Source organism: Daktulosphaira vitifoliae, unplaced genomic scaffold (assembly GCF_025091365.1).
Source record: "Daktulosphaira vitifoliae isolate Bord-2020 unplaced genomic scaffold, ASM2509136v1 Scaffold_4, whole genome shotgun sequence".
In the NCBI taxonomy this organism is placed as follows: domain Eukaryota; kingdom Metazoa; phylum Arthropoda; class Insecta; order Hemiptera; family Phylloxeridae; genus Daktulosphaira; species Daktulosphaira vitifoliae.
This window is the reverse complement of record NW_026099575.1, coordinates 11,165,282-11,180,602: the sequence shown is the minus strand read 5'-3', so window position 1 is coordinate 11,180,602 and position 15,321 is coordinate 11,165,282. Positions and strand designations below refer to the sequence as shown.

The window sequence follows — 15,321 nt, the reverse complement described above, 5'->3', positions numbered from 1 at the left end:
TTTTTTTTTTTGTGTCTGTTACCACTTTTTCTCAGCTCTCACCGAACGGATTTCTTTCAACGATACGTCAAAAGATCACAAATCGTATCTAGTCGAAGACATTACCCTCAAAAATTGAAAAAAATTCCCTCACCGTAAAGGGGGGAAACCTCCAAAAAAATTACAAATTTAAAAATCGCTAATCTTCGAAATTTTTTCAATTTTTTTTACTTAAAAGTACCATAACTTTTTCAAAAATATCAATATAATTCTTTTTTATATAGATGCTTGATGTTTTTATTTATCATTTGGTATATTTTTTTTGTAAATCTGACCCTTTATCTGCCCACAGGGGAGGATTTACAAAGACAACTTTTTCACAAAAAATTAACTTTTTCAACTTAACTTTTGAAAATGTTCCGGAAGGTCTGACACTTTTATATATATCTTAAATTAAAGCTAATGTAATGATCTTTATTATGCAAAAAAAAAATTTCGGACTTTATTTTATCTTCACTGTGAAAATGGCTACCAAATGCTATTTTTGTGTGAAAATTTTCGATTTTGTATTTTACATTTTTAACTTTATTATGCTATAACTGTTTGAAAAATGTATGGATCAGTACAATTTTTTCATGAAGAGTAGTATTTATATACATCTTTCATTTGATATACTGTTTTTTTAAATCGGACCATTTCCTTATATACGAGGGGGGTTCAAATCTAAAAAACGCATGTAGAAAGTAGAACTTTTTCAACGTAACTTTTGAAAGTGTTCCGGAAAGTCTGACACTTTTATATATATATTAAATTAAAGCTAATTTAATATACTTTATTATGGTAAAAATTTCGGACTTTATTTTATCTTCATGGTGAAAACAGACATTAAACTTAATAAAAAAAATACGATTTATGTAAAAAAATTCTTTTTTATATTTTTAACTTTNCGATTTATGTAAAAAAATTCTTTTTTATAATTTTAACTTTCTAATGCTATAACATTTTAAAAAATGTATGGATCAATATAATTTTTATTTTATAGATAAATGATGTCTTTTCCTATCAGTTGGTATATTTTTTTTATAAATCTGACTTTTTGCCTGTCTACAAGGGGGGATTCAAAATGACAACTTTTTCACAAAAAATTAACTTTTTCAACTTAACTTTTGAAAATGTTCCGGAAGGTCTGACACTTTTATATATATCTTAAATTAAAGCTAATGTAATGTACTTTATTATGCAAAAAAAAAATTTCGTACTTTATTTTGTCTTCACGGTGAAAATAGCTACCAAATGCTATTTTTGTGTGAAAATTCTCGATTTTATTTTTTTAATTTTAACTTTATAATGCTATAACTTATTGAAAAGTTTATGGATCAACATAATTTTTTTATGAGAAATAATATTTTTTAATAATCCCTTTTTCATTTGACATACTTTATCTGAATCAGGATATTAATAACGAACTAGCAGATCATGTTGCTTTTGGTATAATCCACCAATTTTTTAAAATTAAACACTATCTAAAGATTTGCATCGAAGCGTTTTTTTTTGNATTAAACACTATCTAAAGATTTGCATCGAAGCGTTTTATTTGATAGTGATTTTAATCACTGTCAGATATCATAATACTTGTTCCAACTATGCCACGTCACCACTGTGCCGCGATCCCCCTGTGCTGGGTTGTTTTTTTTAAATAATTTTTTGTTGTTTTGGGCTACATTAAATTTATATTTTTTATTATTTGTTTTTAATAAAAGAGAAAGTAATGATTTTAGATTTATGACTTGATGCAGTAACAATAGTCTTACTGTAAATGAAAAAATACTTTTAAATAATGATTGGGGATCAAGTGAATGCTAAGATTATTTTTTGCTATTGGTATTTCTTAACCGTGCTACTTTTACCAATATTGGTATAAAACTATTCAATTATTCTAAAATAATAGTTCAAAAGTTGTTATTAAAGAGTTTATTTTATGAATTGAAAATTTATAGTAGTTTCTCGTAATAAGTATAAAGAATGAACTTAAAACTAAAAAAACTATAAATATTTTTTATTGTAGTTTATAATGAAACATTAAATAAAATAGTTATTGTAGGTTTTCAGAATGATCAAAAAACACATTTTATTTTATGTATTAATACAAGTGGAGATTTTATTAGCATTAATGCAAAGCTGAGAAGTAATTTTTTCAATGCAATGAAACTACAAGAAATCTTTATTATATCATTATTTATAAAAATCTCATTTTGTCAATTTTTGAGATGCACACTATTGCAGTATAGAGAATTTATCATAATTATTTTAGAAGAAATCAACTGGTCAACCTCGCTGAATTTACACAGTGATACATAGAAATGGTTAAAACTTTAATTTAAATTTGGTAATATATGCAACTATTAAAATTTATTTCAAAAACAATAATATCTTACTTAAGCAAGAATATGAACCATCAGTATTTACACAAAACTCGTTGCTGGCACAAACACTTTTAACACCATTTTCAGTAATATCTTGTTCTTCTAAACATTCATTGATGTCAGAGCAGCCATGATCTTCTCCAAGATAAACCCATCCTTTGTTACAATCTTTACAATCTAATAATAATAATAATTGATTCATATAACTAATTTAGATTTTTACAAAGTCATTGTTTTACTTTTTGATCCTGGGCCTGAACAACCACTTGGTCCACAAGCTTTATCACAAGAAATACAAGATATACTACCATTTTCCATTTTTTCTTCATAAAAACCAACTTCACATTGATTACAGAATTCACCAAGATATCCTTTCCAACACTTACAACTCCCATCACCTTTACGAGTTCCATCACCCTAAAAAAAATTGTGCTTCAATGAAAAATAAAAAACTTAACAGTATAAAATACAATTAACATACTTTACAGGTTCCATGATTGTTACAAATAGTAATAGATTCATCACTTTTTGAGATATCTAACCCTTTACAAGGTTTACATTCAGGTCCATAATATCCAGTTTCACAACACACTTTTAATTCATTTATACATAGCCAATTAAATAAGTTTTTTTTATCAGAATCTTCTGGTTTATTATTTTTGTTAAACCACACTTTGAGTAAATGTTCATATTCTTCAGCTAAGTGAAAACACTAAAGACAATAATATAATTTAAATTATTGATTTTAGAATTTTTTTTAAGATAAATATTTGTAACGTTAATAATATACATTATCTTGTAAGGCTCCAGGTATAACTTCATGACACATAGTGTCATGAATTTCAACAAAACGAAGTTCACTTCTATGATATGTTTGTAAATTTTCTTCTTCCCATGCTGTATTGCCTCCTCCATATTTGCCAGTTTGTGTTTTTTTTAAACCCTATAAAACCATAAAAAATTTTATAGACAGAATACAGAATTACAATTTTTTTTACCTTTTCAAATGACTCGACCATTGTACGACAACTTTTACAAGGAGCATGATCTTCAGGATTACTAGGTGCGTGTAATGGCGGAGGAATAAAATCCAAGCCAAAAGATATTGGTAATAAAAATAATAACAAAATACTGTTCATCCTAATACAACTTTCAATATTGTTAACTTATACAGTGCATCTAAAAGTTTAAATATGTTTTAATAGCTTTGGTTAAAAATTAATTTTTTTACGTGGACTTAAGATATAGGTGAGAGACCGGTAGTGATAAAAAATATTGATAATTATGATAAGATACTATAGTTACTTATGATTATCACACAGCTGTGTAATCATAGAACAGGTCGTTTTTACTATCTAATCAATTCTTATCTAATTTTCATTGTTAATGTAATGTAACGCATTGTATTTTAACGAGAGGCTTTTTTGTATTGTACTATTTGTTAGGTGACTATTTTCGTGTTCCAATTTTAACCAAGAAATTAATATTTTTAATTTTATCCTAAATGCATTTATCACCTTATTAAATACTGCAAAAATGTATGTAGTGTTTTTGTTGGTTATTTATTAAGAAAACAACACTGAAATTATTATTCTTGAATTTCTTGTAAAATTTCTTTTATTTGAGTTTTACTTTCATAGTTATAAGTTAAGCAAAAAAAAAAGTTATGTGACATAGATCAGTTATTTCTATTAAATTTGCCTCTTCAACTCAACTTAATAGACTCGGGAGCACAAGTTAACCTTAATGGATCGGCCCAAATTAAGCATAGCTCATTTTTTTTGACCATTAAGAGTGACATAAAAAAAAAATGACTTGATTTTTGAGGACCACCCTAGTGTATATATTATTAACAATAATTATTAGCAATTTTTTTTAATTTGATAATTTCATAGTAAAATATTTATTATTATTAAATTTGTTCACAAAATTATAAAACTGAGCACAAGGCCAAAATGTTTTCTTTAAAGGGGCGGAAAAGGGCAAATCAATTTTTTGAAGAAGCAACACAATAGTCTTACTTTTTTTAATAAAAAAACAATTTTTATAATGAATTTAATCAGCGAAAGAATGTTAAATATATTATAAAAATTTAATTTATATAAGTAACATTATAAAAATCGAAAACAACCATATGATACACCATAATATGCTAAAAATATTTTTATAATCAACAGATGATATGTATAGTTTGTAGTAATAAAATGAAACTGATTACTACCAAATAAACAATCAAATATGAAAATAAATAATTATCTACAATAACTAACAAACGTAACTCTTTATATAGATGTTCAGTAGACAACCGTTTTTTCAGAGCCAAAAGGGGCAGAGTCGTAATTACAGGATTGTGGTTGCGACAAGGGACAAAATGGTGGGTGTCGTTAAAGTATATTTTTACGACCCTTAACATCTTAATACAAAGAATTTAATGATACATTTTTCATAATACTTGTACTCCAGTACATACACACTCTATTAAAATGCTTATAACTTGTTAAGTAATTTGCCCTAAAATTGTTATCTATACATTGTATTTATATAGGGTTAATTTCTAAAATGGGTAATACATTACTAAATCCCTTAACTTAAACTTATGCTACTACATCGTAAATGTACAGAATTAGCCCATTATTATTATAAACAGTGTTTTACATTATTAAATTAAAACATTTAATCCCTTCCCACAAAAAGTTTTGCGTACTCTACTATTTGTATTTTATAGTAACTGACATCATTGTATTTCAAAAAAATGTACTTAAATAATTTTAAACTGTAACTTTAAATGTTCGTTTACTGTCAAAATTCCGTATACTGTCACAACTCTGCACTGATACTTAATCGATTTTCTACCAAAAACCTTATATACAAAGCGAGTCACAAAGATATCATAATCCAAAAACGTTTGATTCAACTGTCATACCAATAAATATTAAAAACTTAAATTAAAATATATTAAACAAAGATACAAGTGATTCAATGTATGTTGTCGCATTGAGCAAAATCTGAGAACTTTTATTGATGGCAATATTTTTCCTGCTTATCAAATATTTAGGATTTTACCATCTAAAAATATGAAATGCTAACACTGAAAATTTATCACTGTCACTATCACAATATGAAATAACAGTGGGCTACTCGTGTCCACATCAATGGTTTTTCATTCAGGATAATGCATCACTTCAATTATATCAATATGCTTAGAATAACATGATTATTTTTAAATAAATAACTTAGAGAAATAATAAACGCATACTGTTATAAAATTAAATTTTATTACGTGCAATTCAGTCATTAGTCAATTATTAGTCACCTTTAAAGACCGCTTTTTAAGAAATTTATAAACTATACTTGTCAGCTCTTTTTACTTTTATCTTAATAATAAAACACAATGTGTCAACCCTAATCCTAAATATATAAACAAACTATTAACATGATATAAAATATCAAAATGATTTGTATATGATTCACATGTGTTAATTCATTTGTTTTGTGTCAATTTTATGTATTAATTTATATATTTTATGCTATTTTATATATTAATTTATATATTTATGATTACTTATCAATAAATAATAATATTAAAAGAATGAGACAATGATGATTATTTGGGGATACAAAATACTATAAAAGTTATCCCTCTTAATTAGAGCCGAGAGCTTGACATAGTCTCGTTTGTTCCAATCGCACTCTCAACATCATCACGTAATTTTATGATCATCATTGCCAAAATTCTTACGTGTTAATATGTAATGTAATAGTCAAACTCGTCTTACTTTATTTGTCAATTATTAATACTGTTAGTAAACTTATTTTAAGAACAGAGAAGAATTATCAGGTAAAAATATATGATTTTTGTTTTTCAATGTAGTTATTAAATTTAGATTTAATTTAACAAAAGTTGAAATAACAACACAATAAATTATAATTTTTTTTGTTTTTACAATTGTTTATTGATTCAGTTTTAGAAAAAGATGCCAAAATTTTTACCGTATTTATTTAAGAATTGATTTGTTTCAATTTATAAACTAAAAATGGCCGTTTTAGATTTTATTAAGTAGAAGAGTACATAATTATTGTATTGAGTTTCCTTCCAATAGTGTATCTGCAACTAATATTCAAAACGATAAATAAAATCAATTTGATATCTATTTAATATCTATTTGAACATGAACATAGCAGCCAAGGTAGGATTCATTTCTTTATTTAATATTGTATTATTTAAATATGGGATCAATGCGGATGTTCTTGAAATTCCAAGAGATATTGTAGAACCAATCCAAAATATTTTAGAAATATTTGAAAATTGGATAATTGTACACCAAAGTACAGCAAACATTGTCAAGTTCATTGCGCATTTCAAAGAATTCGGCAAGCGAATCGCACGAATATTAAGTTTGCCATCAAATAACGATATTTGGTGGTTATGGGAGCTTAGTATACTTTAAAATTCAATTGATATATTTAATCAACCTCTAAGCAAATTGGAAAGAAATGATAAACAACATAGGATAAGTGAAAAAGCACGTCGCATTTCTCATGCTATCAGTTTAATTAAAGACCAAATAAAAAATTACCTCAAAAAAGATAAAAAAGATAGAAAAGATAAAAAAGATAAAGGGTTATTAAGATTTTTCTCAGGTACTAAAACAGATAAAAAAAAACAGCCAATGGAATCGATTGATGGCATTGGCTCAAAATTGGAAAGCCTTGATGAGGCTATTCAAGGAAAATTCGGAGAAATAGAAGAAGATAAAGTTCATTTTTATACACCACAAAATCTATTTTTCTTTGATATCATTTTGAATGAATCTGCTATAATAACGATTTTTAAAAATTGTTCAGCTATTAATTGGAAGAATTACCAAGAAAATTTAAAACAATTATATTTTTGCGCTATGAGTGTGTGGGTTGATAAAAATAAAAAGTATTTAGAACTATTTACTTATAGAGAATTTTTATTTGATGTTGTAAAAATATCATTTTATGCTCGTATAAAAGGTCTCATGTCAATCTATCATGGTTATGCAACTACTAATAATAAGCAGAATATTACATATTGGGATTATCTGTGGATATTAACCACACAATTAGTAAAAGATTTTATACAATTTTTTCATTTTGATGATGATCCAAACATAATTGAAATTTATAACTATTTTAGTGGCTCTATTTTAGCTATAGATGTAACCAAGGAAGTTAAAATTTACTCATTATCTTCTGATCAATTAGACAATAGTACTAATTTGTATAATGCATATTATCCGATTTTACAATGTTTCATTCAAAAAGACGGAAATAGTGCTTTGCATATGAAAGTTTTAGAAGATGCAGTAAATGAGAGTTTTTCGGAACTACAAACTCATTTGAATAATATAAAAAAAATATTTGAAAAATTTGACCTAAATATCGCTAAGGTATTCTACAATACAATTCCCAATAAAGTCACATTTGTATAGTGGTAATTTTGAAATATTAATAATCATCATTTTTAGAATAACCTTGAAATAATTTTTATTATATTCAATAATTTCATTTTATTTTTGTATTATATAAACTCTAAAATTCATTTCAACTGTATTGTTACATAAATTACTTTATTTTTAACTAATAAATCATTAAATAAAAAATTACTATGAAATATTTTTAAATTTGTGTTTTCCTATAACATTTGTAGTATCAATACCATTTAATACTATAGTTTTAAAAAATTATTATAAATAATAATATCAAAAAATATTGAAAAATAATAAAAGAGCCTAAATTTATTATTCATATTATTAATTATTTATTATTCATACCCATATTTATTATTCATATGCGCACACTTTAATGATTTATGGCAATACTTTAATGTTGAATGGTAATCACTCACTACATTTAGTTTGATGATTTGATATTGTCGTAACACAAAACGAAATCCTAAACAGATTCCATATGGAAAGGATAGTAAAGTAGTGTGTACGAAGATGATGCTGTGTGGTTTCTGGGTATTCACGTACACGTGATCATACAGCAGTTACCGTGTTAGTCTGACACTCCGGATTAGCTGTGGGTGTCGAAAGGCCGTTGTTATAGAAAGGGAATAAGGGTAACACCTAACTATGAGGTGCAGACGAAGTGCAAGACACAAATTCTTTAAATATTAGGAGAGGATAATGAAGTACGAGGTGCTGCTAAATTGGAAGACATAATTACTCTGAAATGTGGCCCATCACAATAGAAAAAGATTTTACTCTTATTATAATTTCTTTTCCTTAATGAAACGTTATAGTTATTACTTGTATCAGTTTAGTGATTTTTGACCGATTATCTATTGATAATTTGCCGTGTAGCTACAACAGTCATCAATGTTTACAGGAACAATTCGATTTTATCCATAAACAGAATTCTTATCTTTTATAATTGATGTCTTTTATTAGACATATACTCTTATATTCAACTCAATTTTACTATCATACATGGTTGAATGTAGAGCTCTGCATGGTTCGATTTGAACCGGTCCGGACTGAACCAGACTAGACCACGGTTCGGTCTTATACTTCAAATAATAAATTGGTCCGGTCATAGTTGGTCTGTAGTTAAAAATTATTGGTCCTTTTTTTTACGTCCCTTAACCCTTAAACAGTCGCGTGGGGGTACATAAATTAAAACTGATGTATTATATTGCATAAAAGGTGTACATAGACATAAATTTAGAAGATGGTTTTTATAGTAATATTAAATCGATTTTCATAAATAAATACCTTCGAAAAAAAAATGTATGACTTAAAATATCCATCAAAGTTGAAATGGGTCATATTGACGCCCACGTGACTTGTAACGTTATAATTTTTTTTTGGACTTGTATTTTTTTTCAAAGTATCGTTTTATTGTAAATGCAATGTTATAATCGATATAATATTGTGGAATTGGAATTATGTGGATCTGCCACCGACTGTGCAATTAAGTTTTAAAAATAAATAATCTATTGAGAATTTCCACTACTCGATGATACGGAACAAATACGAACAATACATGTAATAAATACATCGCGTCGCAATGTGGACACATTGATTATCGGTAATCGATGTAATACTATGAACGAATAATTGTATATACTCGTGACATAATAATTAAATGTATTGTAATATTAATAACAAAAAAATTCAATTAAGAAAAATGATTATATAAATGTAAATACACATAAAACTAATAAATATAAGCCGTGTTTGAGCTCAAAGGAATACAAGAAAAATTAATAAAATTACATTTTGTAATAGTAAAAGCTTTTATTTACCGTCTTAAAAATAAGATTTTGCAGTTAAAATAATTTTTTTACAAACCAAAATTTATTAATGAAATTTTGAAAATTCAGTTTTTTTTTCGCAATATAATTTTTAGTAATGCACATAATTTTATCATTTATTTATTTTTTAATTTTAATTTTTTAATTTTTATCCATATTTATATATCAATAAATAATGTCTTTGAATTTAAAAAAATGAACTTTTTTATACATATTTTATACTTTTTTAGAAATGGGGTCTAATAGACCCCCACGCGACTATGAACGTTAAAAATAGGTACGCGCCTGTATAAGGGTTAAAAAGTTCATCTGTCCAGTCCTGGTCTTGAAAAGAATTCAAAGGCCCGGTCTCGGCCCGTCTTCAAATGGAGATATAGTCCACTTTTAATAGCAGTATAGTATTATAAATATATTTGTATTATTATTTTTAGTAGTAACTCGCGCGTGATATAATAAAAAAAAATCATAATTTTTATCGTAATAGGTTTTAATTGTTTTCATTAAAGAGAACGATGATAACACTCAATAAAAATTAATATAATAAAAGTCACATAAAAGCTGAATTCTTTCAAATAATGACCCACGTGCTAATAGAATTTCCAGGATCCTGAAATATAATTCATAATCATAGTGCATAATGTATTGCTTTCTTACGCTATCAATCGTTAAGTGTATAGTAATATTGTTATATTTTTATAGTTTTGCTGTACACTTTGGAATAAACTGATAGTTTTTATTGACTATAATTATGTCTAACATAGAAAGACTATTACTGCCCATTTAACATACAATATTATTTTAATTCAGTTAAGACTTAAAACCGTGTTTTTAAAGAATTACCCTTGTATTAATAACAATATTACATTTATGAGTCTTTGTACATTATGTTGGATAAAATAAAGTTGGGAAATATCAACTAACATAATCATCTGGTTTTTTTTTTTGTCATCAACGAAACACGTCTGTTATTTTCAATCTGCCTGTAAGTATTTTTTCTTATAAAATAAGTGTTTAATTATTTAAAAAATAGTATAGTAAAAATAAGCACATATGCTTTTTAGGAGAGATAGAAAATTATTTTGTTTTGTACAGCTTTATATTGATATGTGTTAATTTTTTGTTATAAAATTAAACGTTAATCGTAAAATATTTATCGATGTAAAATAATATGCTAATAATAACTTGTTGAACCAAAAATTTCACCTAGGTTAAATAAACTAATGGCTTTTACTTAATATTTTAAGTGAAAGCTTATTTAAATATATCGTAATAATTAACAATCAGTCATGATTTAATTACTCTATATGTAAGACAATATTTTTTTCTAATAAATAAATTTGATGGTATGAAAAAAATTGGGATTGCCATTTGACATTCGAAATGGTAGCACAAAATTAAATTTTCGTTTAAATTGTTCAACAATGAATCGTTAATGTAAAAAAACAAATTATTAACGATAATAATTTCAAAGCTATTTCGTGAGGCATAGTTAAGAAATCATTCTGTATGTATAAACTAAATATGTTAAATTCTGTACAACACGAATTTGAAATTATTAGTTTACTCAAAGATATTTTTGAATTATTGAATTTTCTTTATAGCTTATACAGAGTGATTCATTAATCATAAATCATTAACTCAATTACACACAAAATAAAAATAATTATAGTTAATAAAAAAACATTTTAGTCTTGTTTTTTTTTTAGAATCATGAATAGTTCTCAACAAATTCGCGAGATTTTGAACTCGACTTCGGTGAGCTCTATTGATGATGACTTTTCAAACAATTATATTATTCCTTCTAATTTAGAGAATACAACTCAATCAACAATAAATTAAGGAAAAAATCCAGCATTTACCGTCTCTAAAAATACTGTTGAAAGAAAATTATTGAGTGATTCTGGTGATTATACTTTGTTTCCTCACGATGGGAAAAGTAGTGTATGGAAGAAATTTAAAAGTGCTATGACAACATTTTTGTTGCATCTGGTTTAATTTAGTCTGCACAGAGTTTTTTTATTTAATAATCCGGTTCGGTTCAGTCCATTTAAAATTTCTATCCGGTCTGATCCAATTTAAATTTCATATATTAGTTCAGTCCGGTATTTTTTAACACGCTTATAGTAGTTTCACCTGTATGTATGTATGTATGTTTGTAACTCTCCTAACGCCGCGCGTTATCGCATATTCCGTCGTCGAGACTAGACTGTCATAACGCATTCACCCCACCCCACGCCAAGATAATTACACGCCGGCAATACTATTCCTGTATAAATTTATTTTTGGTTATCGTACCCGTACACACATGCGTGTCATTAATATTATATATATATAAACAAATTTTTATTTTGACTGACCATTATCATCCGCGTGCAAACGGCTTACGTATATATTCCTATCGCCGTTTATACCTCAGGTATAACGTTAGTCCGACCCGCTCGCCCTCAAAACACGACTGTACCTGATGCATGATACGTTTACGTACTTAAGTCGTTTTAAATGTATATATATATATCTCAACAAACAATGAGAACAATAGAAACCCGTTTCCTAACTTACTGAACACCCTGTATATTTTTAATATAAATTAGAATATATACAGGGTGTTCAGTAAGTCAGGAAACGGGTTTCTATTGTTCTTATTGTTTGTAACAATGAGAACAATAGAAACCCGTTTCCTGACTTACTGAACACCCTGTATATTAACACACTTTATTCTTATTTAGAGATATATAACTCATTCATTCCGATTACAAAGGATGAATCCAGTATCGTCATGTTTCGTCACTTCCTCCATTTCCCGCGAGTGGGTAATATACGCGCCTGCTGCTTTCCTTGGATGTGGTAGCCGTTTCTCAGATTCCCTCCACAGAATCGAACCCTGATTTCCCGTTACCCGTTTCAACCATGATATTGATAGTAACTGCTATTTTGTTTGAATTAAATAACATAAACATAGTACCTATTTACTATCTTACAAATATTTAGTTTATATTTAAAGGAATTTGTTCAGTTATATCAAACATTTTACTTTCTTGCTTTTTCTTCAGCAAACGTATCGATTAAATCCTCGAAGTTAACCTCTCGAGCGGTTTCTTGTTCGATTGAAAGTAATGCCAAGCCACTTAAACGATCTTGCGTCATTGTACTCCTAAAATATCCTTTAATTATTTTTAGCTTGGAAAATGACCGTTCCGCGCTTGCAGATGTAACAGGAATTGTCAAAAATAATAAAAGAGCTGTGCATACTACTGGGAAACTCACTGTTAATGAATGATTTTTAACTATTAAAATCTGAGAAAGATCTCTAATTGAAACAAGTTTACTTATTTAATTTTTAAGAGTTGATCTTACAACTAATATTTCACTTGTAAATGTTTTCGATATGTCTTTATTATATTTAACCAATTGAATTATGATCCGTTTAGTTTGAGCATCTAAAATGGTTTCTTTAAAATGTCCAAGATCCGTCGGATCAGATGAGGTTTCAATAATATTTTTAAAAACAATACCAAAAAATGTTTTTCCACACATACCTTTAGGTGGAGAAAATGGTAAAATTTCAGGGTTGACGACTTTACTAGTCTCACTTGTAGTTGTACTAATTTCTACGCTTGGCTTTACATTAATCTCGGTGTTAATACTATCTATTATAACTTCACTTTTATTTTCATGAGAAACATTACTAGGAAAAAAATCACTTATTTTTGGCAGTTTAAATAATTTGTCTTGTTCTTCAATTTTTTTTTACGCTTTTCATGGTCACTAAGAACTTTTTTTGACATGATTACAAAATTATTCACGATTTACTGGTAAGTACGAAAGCGAAATCGATCAAGGAGAGACGACACACACTGACTAATAATAAATATAAAATAATTAAATGAATGTCGTGTAAAGTGATAGTGGTTACAAATTGACAGTAGTCAATACAATTTCCTGGACGAGAGGTAATAATGTTCTAAATATAAATTCACTCGCCTAGTTTCTTATCACACGATTGCAATACGTTTTAATGTTATTTTCGTTTCACAATTATTATGAAATATTCCAGGCGTCGACGAGTTATATTCTGAATAGTAAATTTATTTTAACAATTCATTTTTGTAGAACAAAGTTTTTTAAATCATCAAATTTTTAATTATTGGTACATTGGTGATTTATTTTTTGGATTTGCTACATTTCTTATCCGGCCCCCTTGAGTCATGCCCGTCATGCCACCCTATCGGTACGCCACTGCACTTGGCTTTAGTAATTTGCTATTGCTGCTTATTTCGCCTTGTCCATTCAACATTTTCATTTCATCGTGCTAATTATTAGCCTGTATAATTTTTATTATACAAGAAGTGGTATCGTTTATCTCGTTTAGTCGAATAGTCGCTGACAGTAATGTATACTATATAAACGCCAACGGCGACAATACGAAACTACCCGTAATAATTTACTTAAATATGAATATTTACTAAAAAAAGAAACGTCATATTCGGCATTTGACAATAACACTGTGTTGTTCTGTTTACGTTCTCCTATTAATGAGTCCGGTTGTGGTATACTAATATTGTGCTTTACTACGGGCCAATAATTTGAACATTTAAATAGCCAGTCTGGTCCATACCACCAAAGTCGATTTTCTGACATTTGAATTGGAAGTTTTAGTTAGTTTTATCATTCCCGTTAAACGATATCAGCCGGGATGTCTCTCGTACCAATGCGATGCCACTGATGGACGTTAGTTAGATTCACCCACTCGATGGCCAACAAAAGTTCTCCAACGAGACGATGGCGCGGCTATCCAAACCAATACCACTTGTGAGACACTCCAATTTGTTCTCCAATAAAGTTGGACATTTATCGGGCAAAAAGCAATGCAGCGAGAAGTTCTAGTCGTTGTATTGGTGACGTTTTCAACGGTGTTACGCGGGACTTAGCTCATAATAATCGTACACTAGTTGGTCAGCGATCTTTTGTCGCTCCAACGTATTAACATGCACCGTAAGCAGCTTCTACGGCGTCTAGTTACATTAACGATTTTGCCAGCCACAAACAAATACCTGTCGATTGACAAGTGGTTTACAGCTTTTAATCGATTACACGATATTGTTCCCATTCGGAATGTAACTCACTAGGCAATCAATCGTCCCATTTTCCCATAAAACGTCACAACATTTGCATCATTATTTTCTTTTTTAATAATAATAGGACTTATCAAACCAAGTGGATCATAAACTGAGGTGATTTTAGTTAACACTTGTCTCTTTGTCATTGCCATGTTTATGTTATGCCAACGCATACGGTATTTTGGGATTTCGATCCCAATACATGCCTAATATTTTTTAAACTTCTGACAAATTCTTCAGGATGTCTTCTCAGTGACAATCAGGCCTCCTATCACCTGCTATTAGACTTACGTTATTGCTTGACCATTGACGTAGCTCAAATCTATATTTGGACAAAATGGCAGTTAACGTACTACGTAACCGCAATGTTTCTTGAATAGTATCACTAACGCCTGAAAAGTCATCCATGTAAAAAAAGAATTATAATTAACAACAGTGATATACTACCTTCAGTTTTATTGTAATAATGTTCTAACCAATGTAAGAAAAAAGAAAACAACTATATGTCTTTAAA

General features: G+C 27.9%; 1 protein-coding gene across 2 annotated transcripts in view; it reads right to left on the bottom strand.

Annotated features, from left to right (window-relative positions):
* LOC126906264 (cysteine-rich with EGF-like domain protein 2-B) overlaps positions 1–3,666 on the bottom strand; it is a 5,216-nt gene extending 1,550 nt beyond the window's left edge. The window contains exons 1-5 of one of the 2 annotated variants that reach the window (XM_050686696.1): positions 3,401–3,666; positions 3,193–3,345; positions 2,884–3,114; positions 2,642–2,819; positions 2,415–2,579 (exon numbers count right to left, since the gene is read on the bottom strand). In XM_050686696.1, the coding sequence (XP_050542653.1) occupies positions 2,415–2,579; positions 2,642–2,819; positions 2,884–3,114; positions 3,193–3,345; positions 3,401–3,541 (868 nt within the window). In that variant the 5' untranslated portion in view covers positions 3,542–3,666. The remainder of the gene's footprint in view (positions 1–2,414; positions 2,580–2,641; positions 2,820–2,883; positions 3,115–3,192; positions 3,346–3,400) is intronic. The other variant, XM_050686697.1, reaches the window with a different exon arrangement.
* Between the last annotated feature and the right edge of the window lie 11,655 nt (positions 3,667–15,321).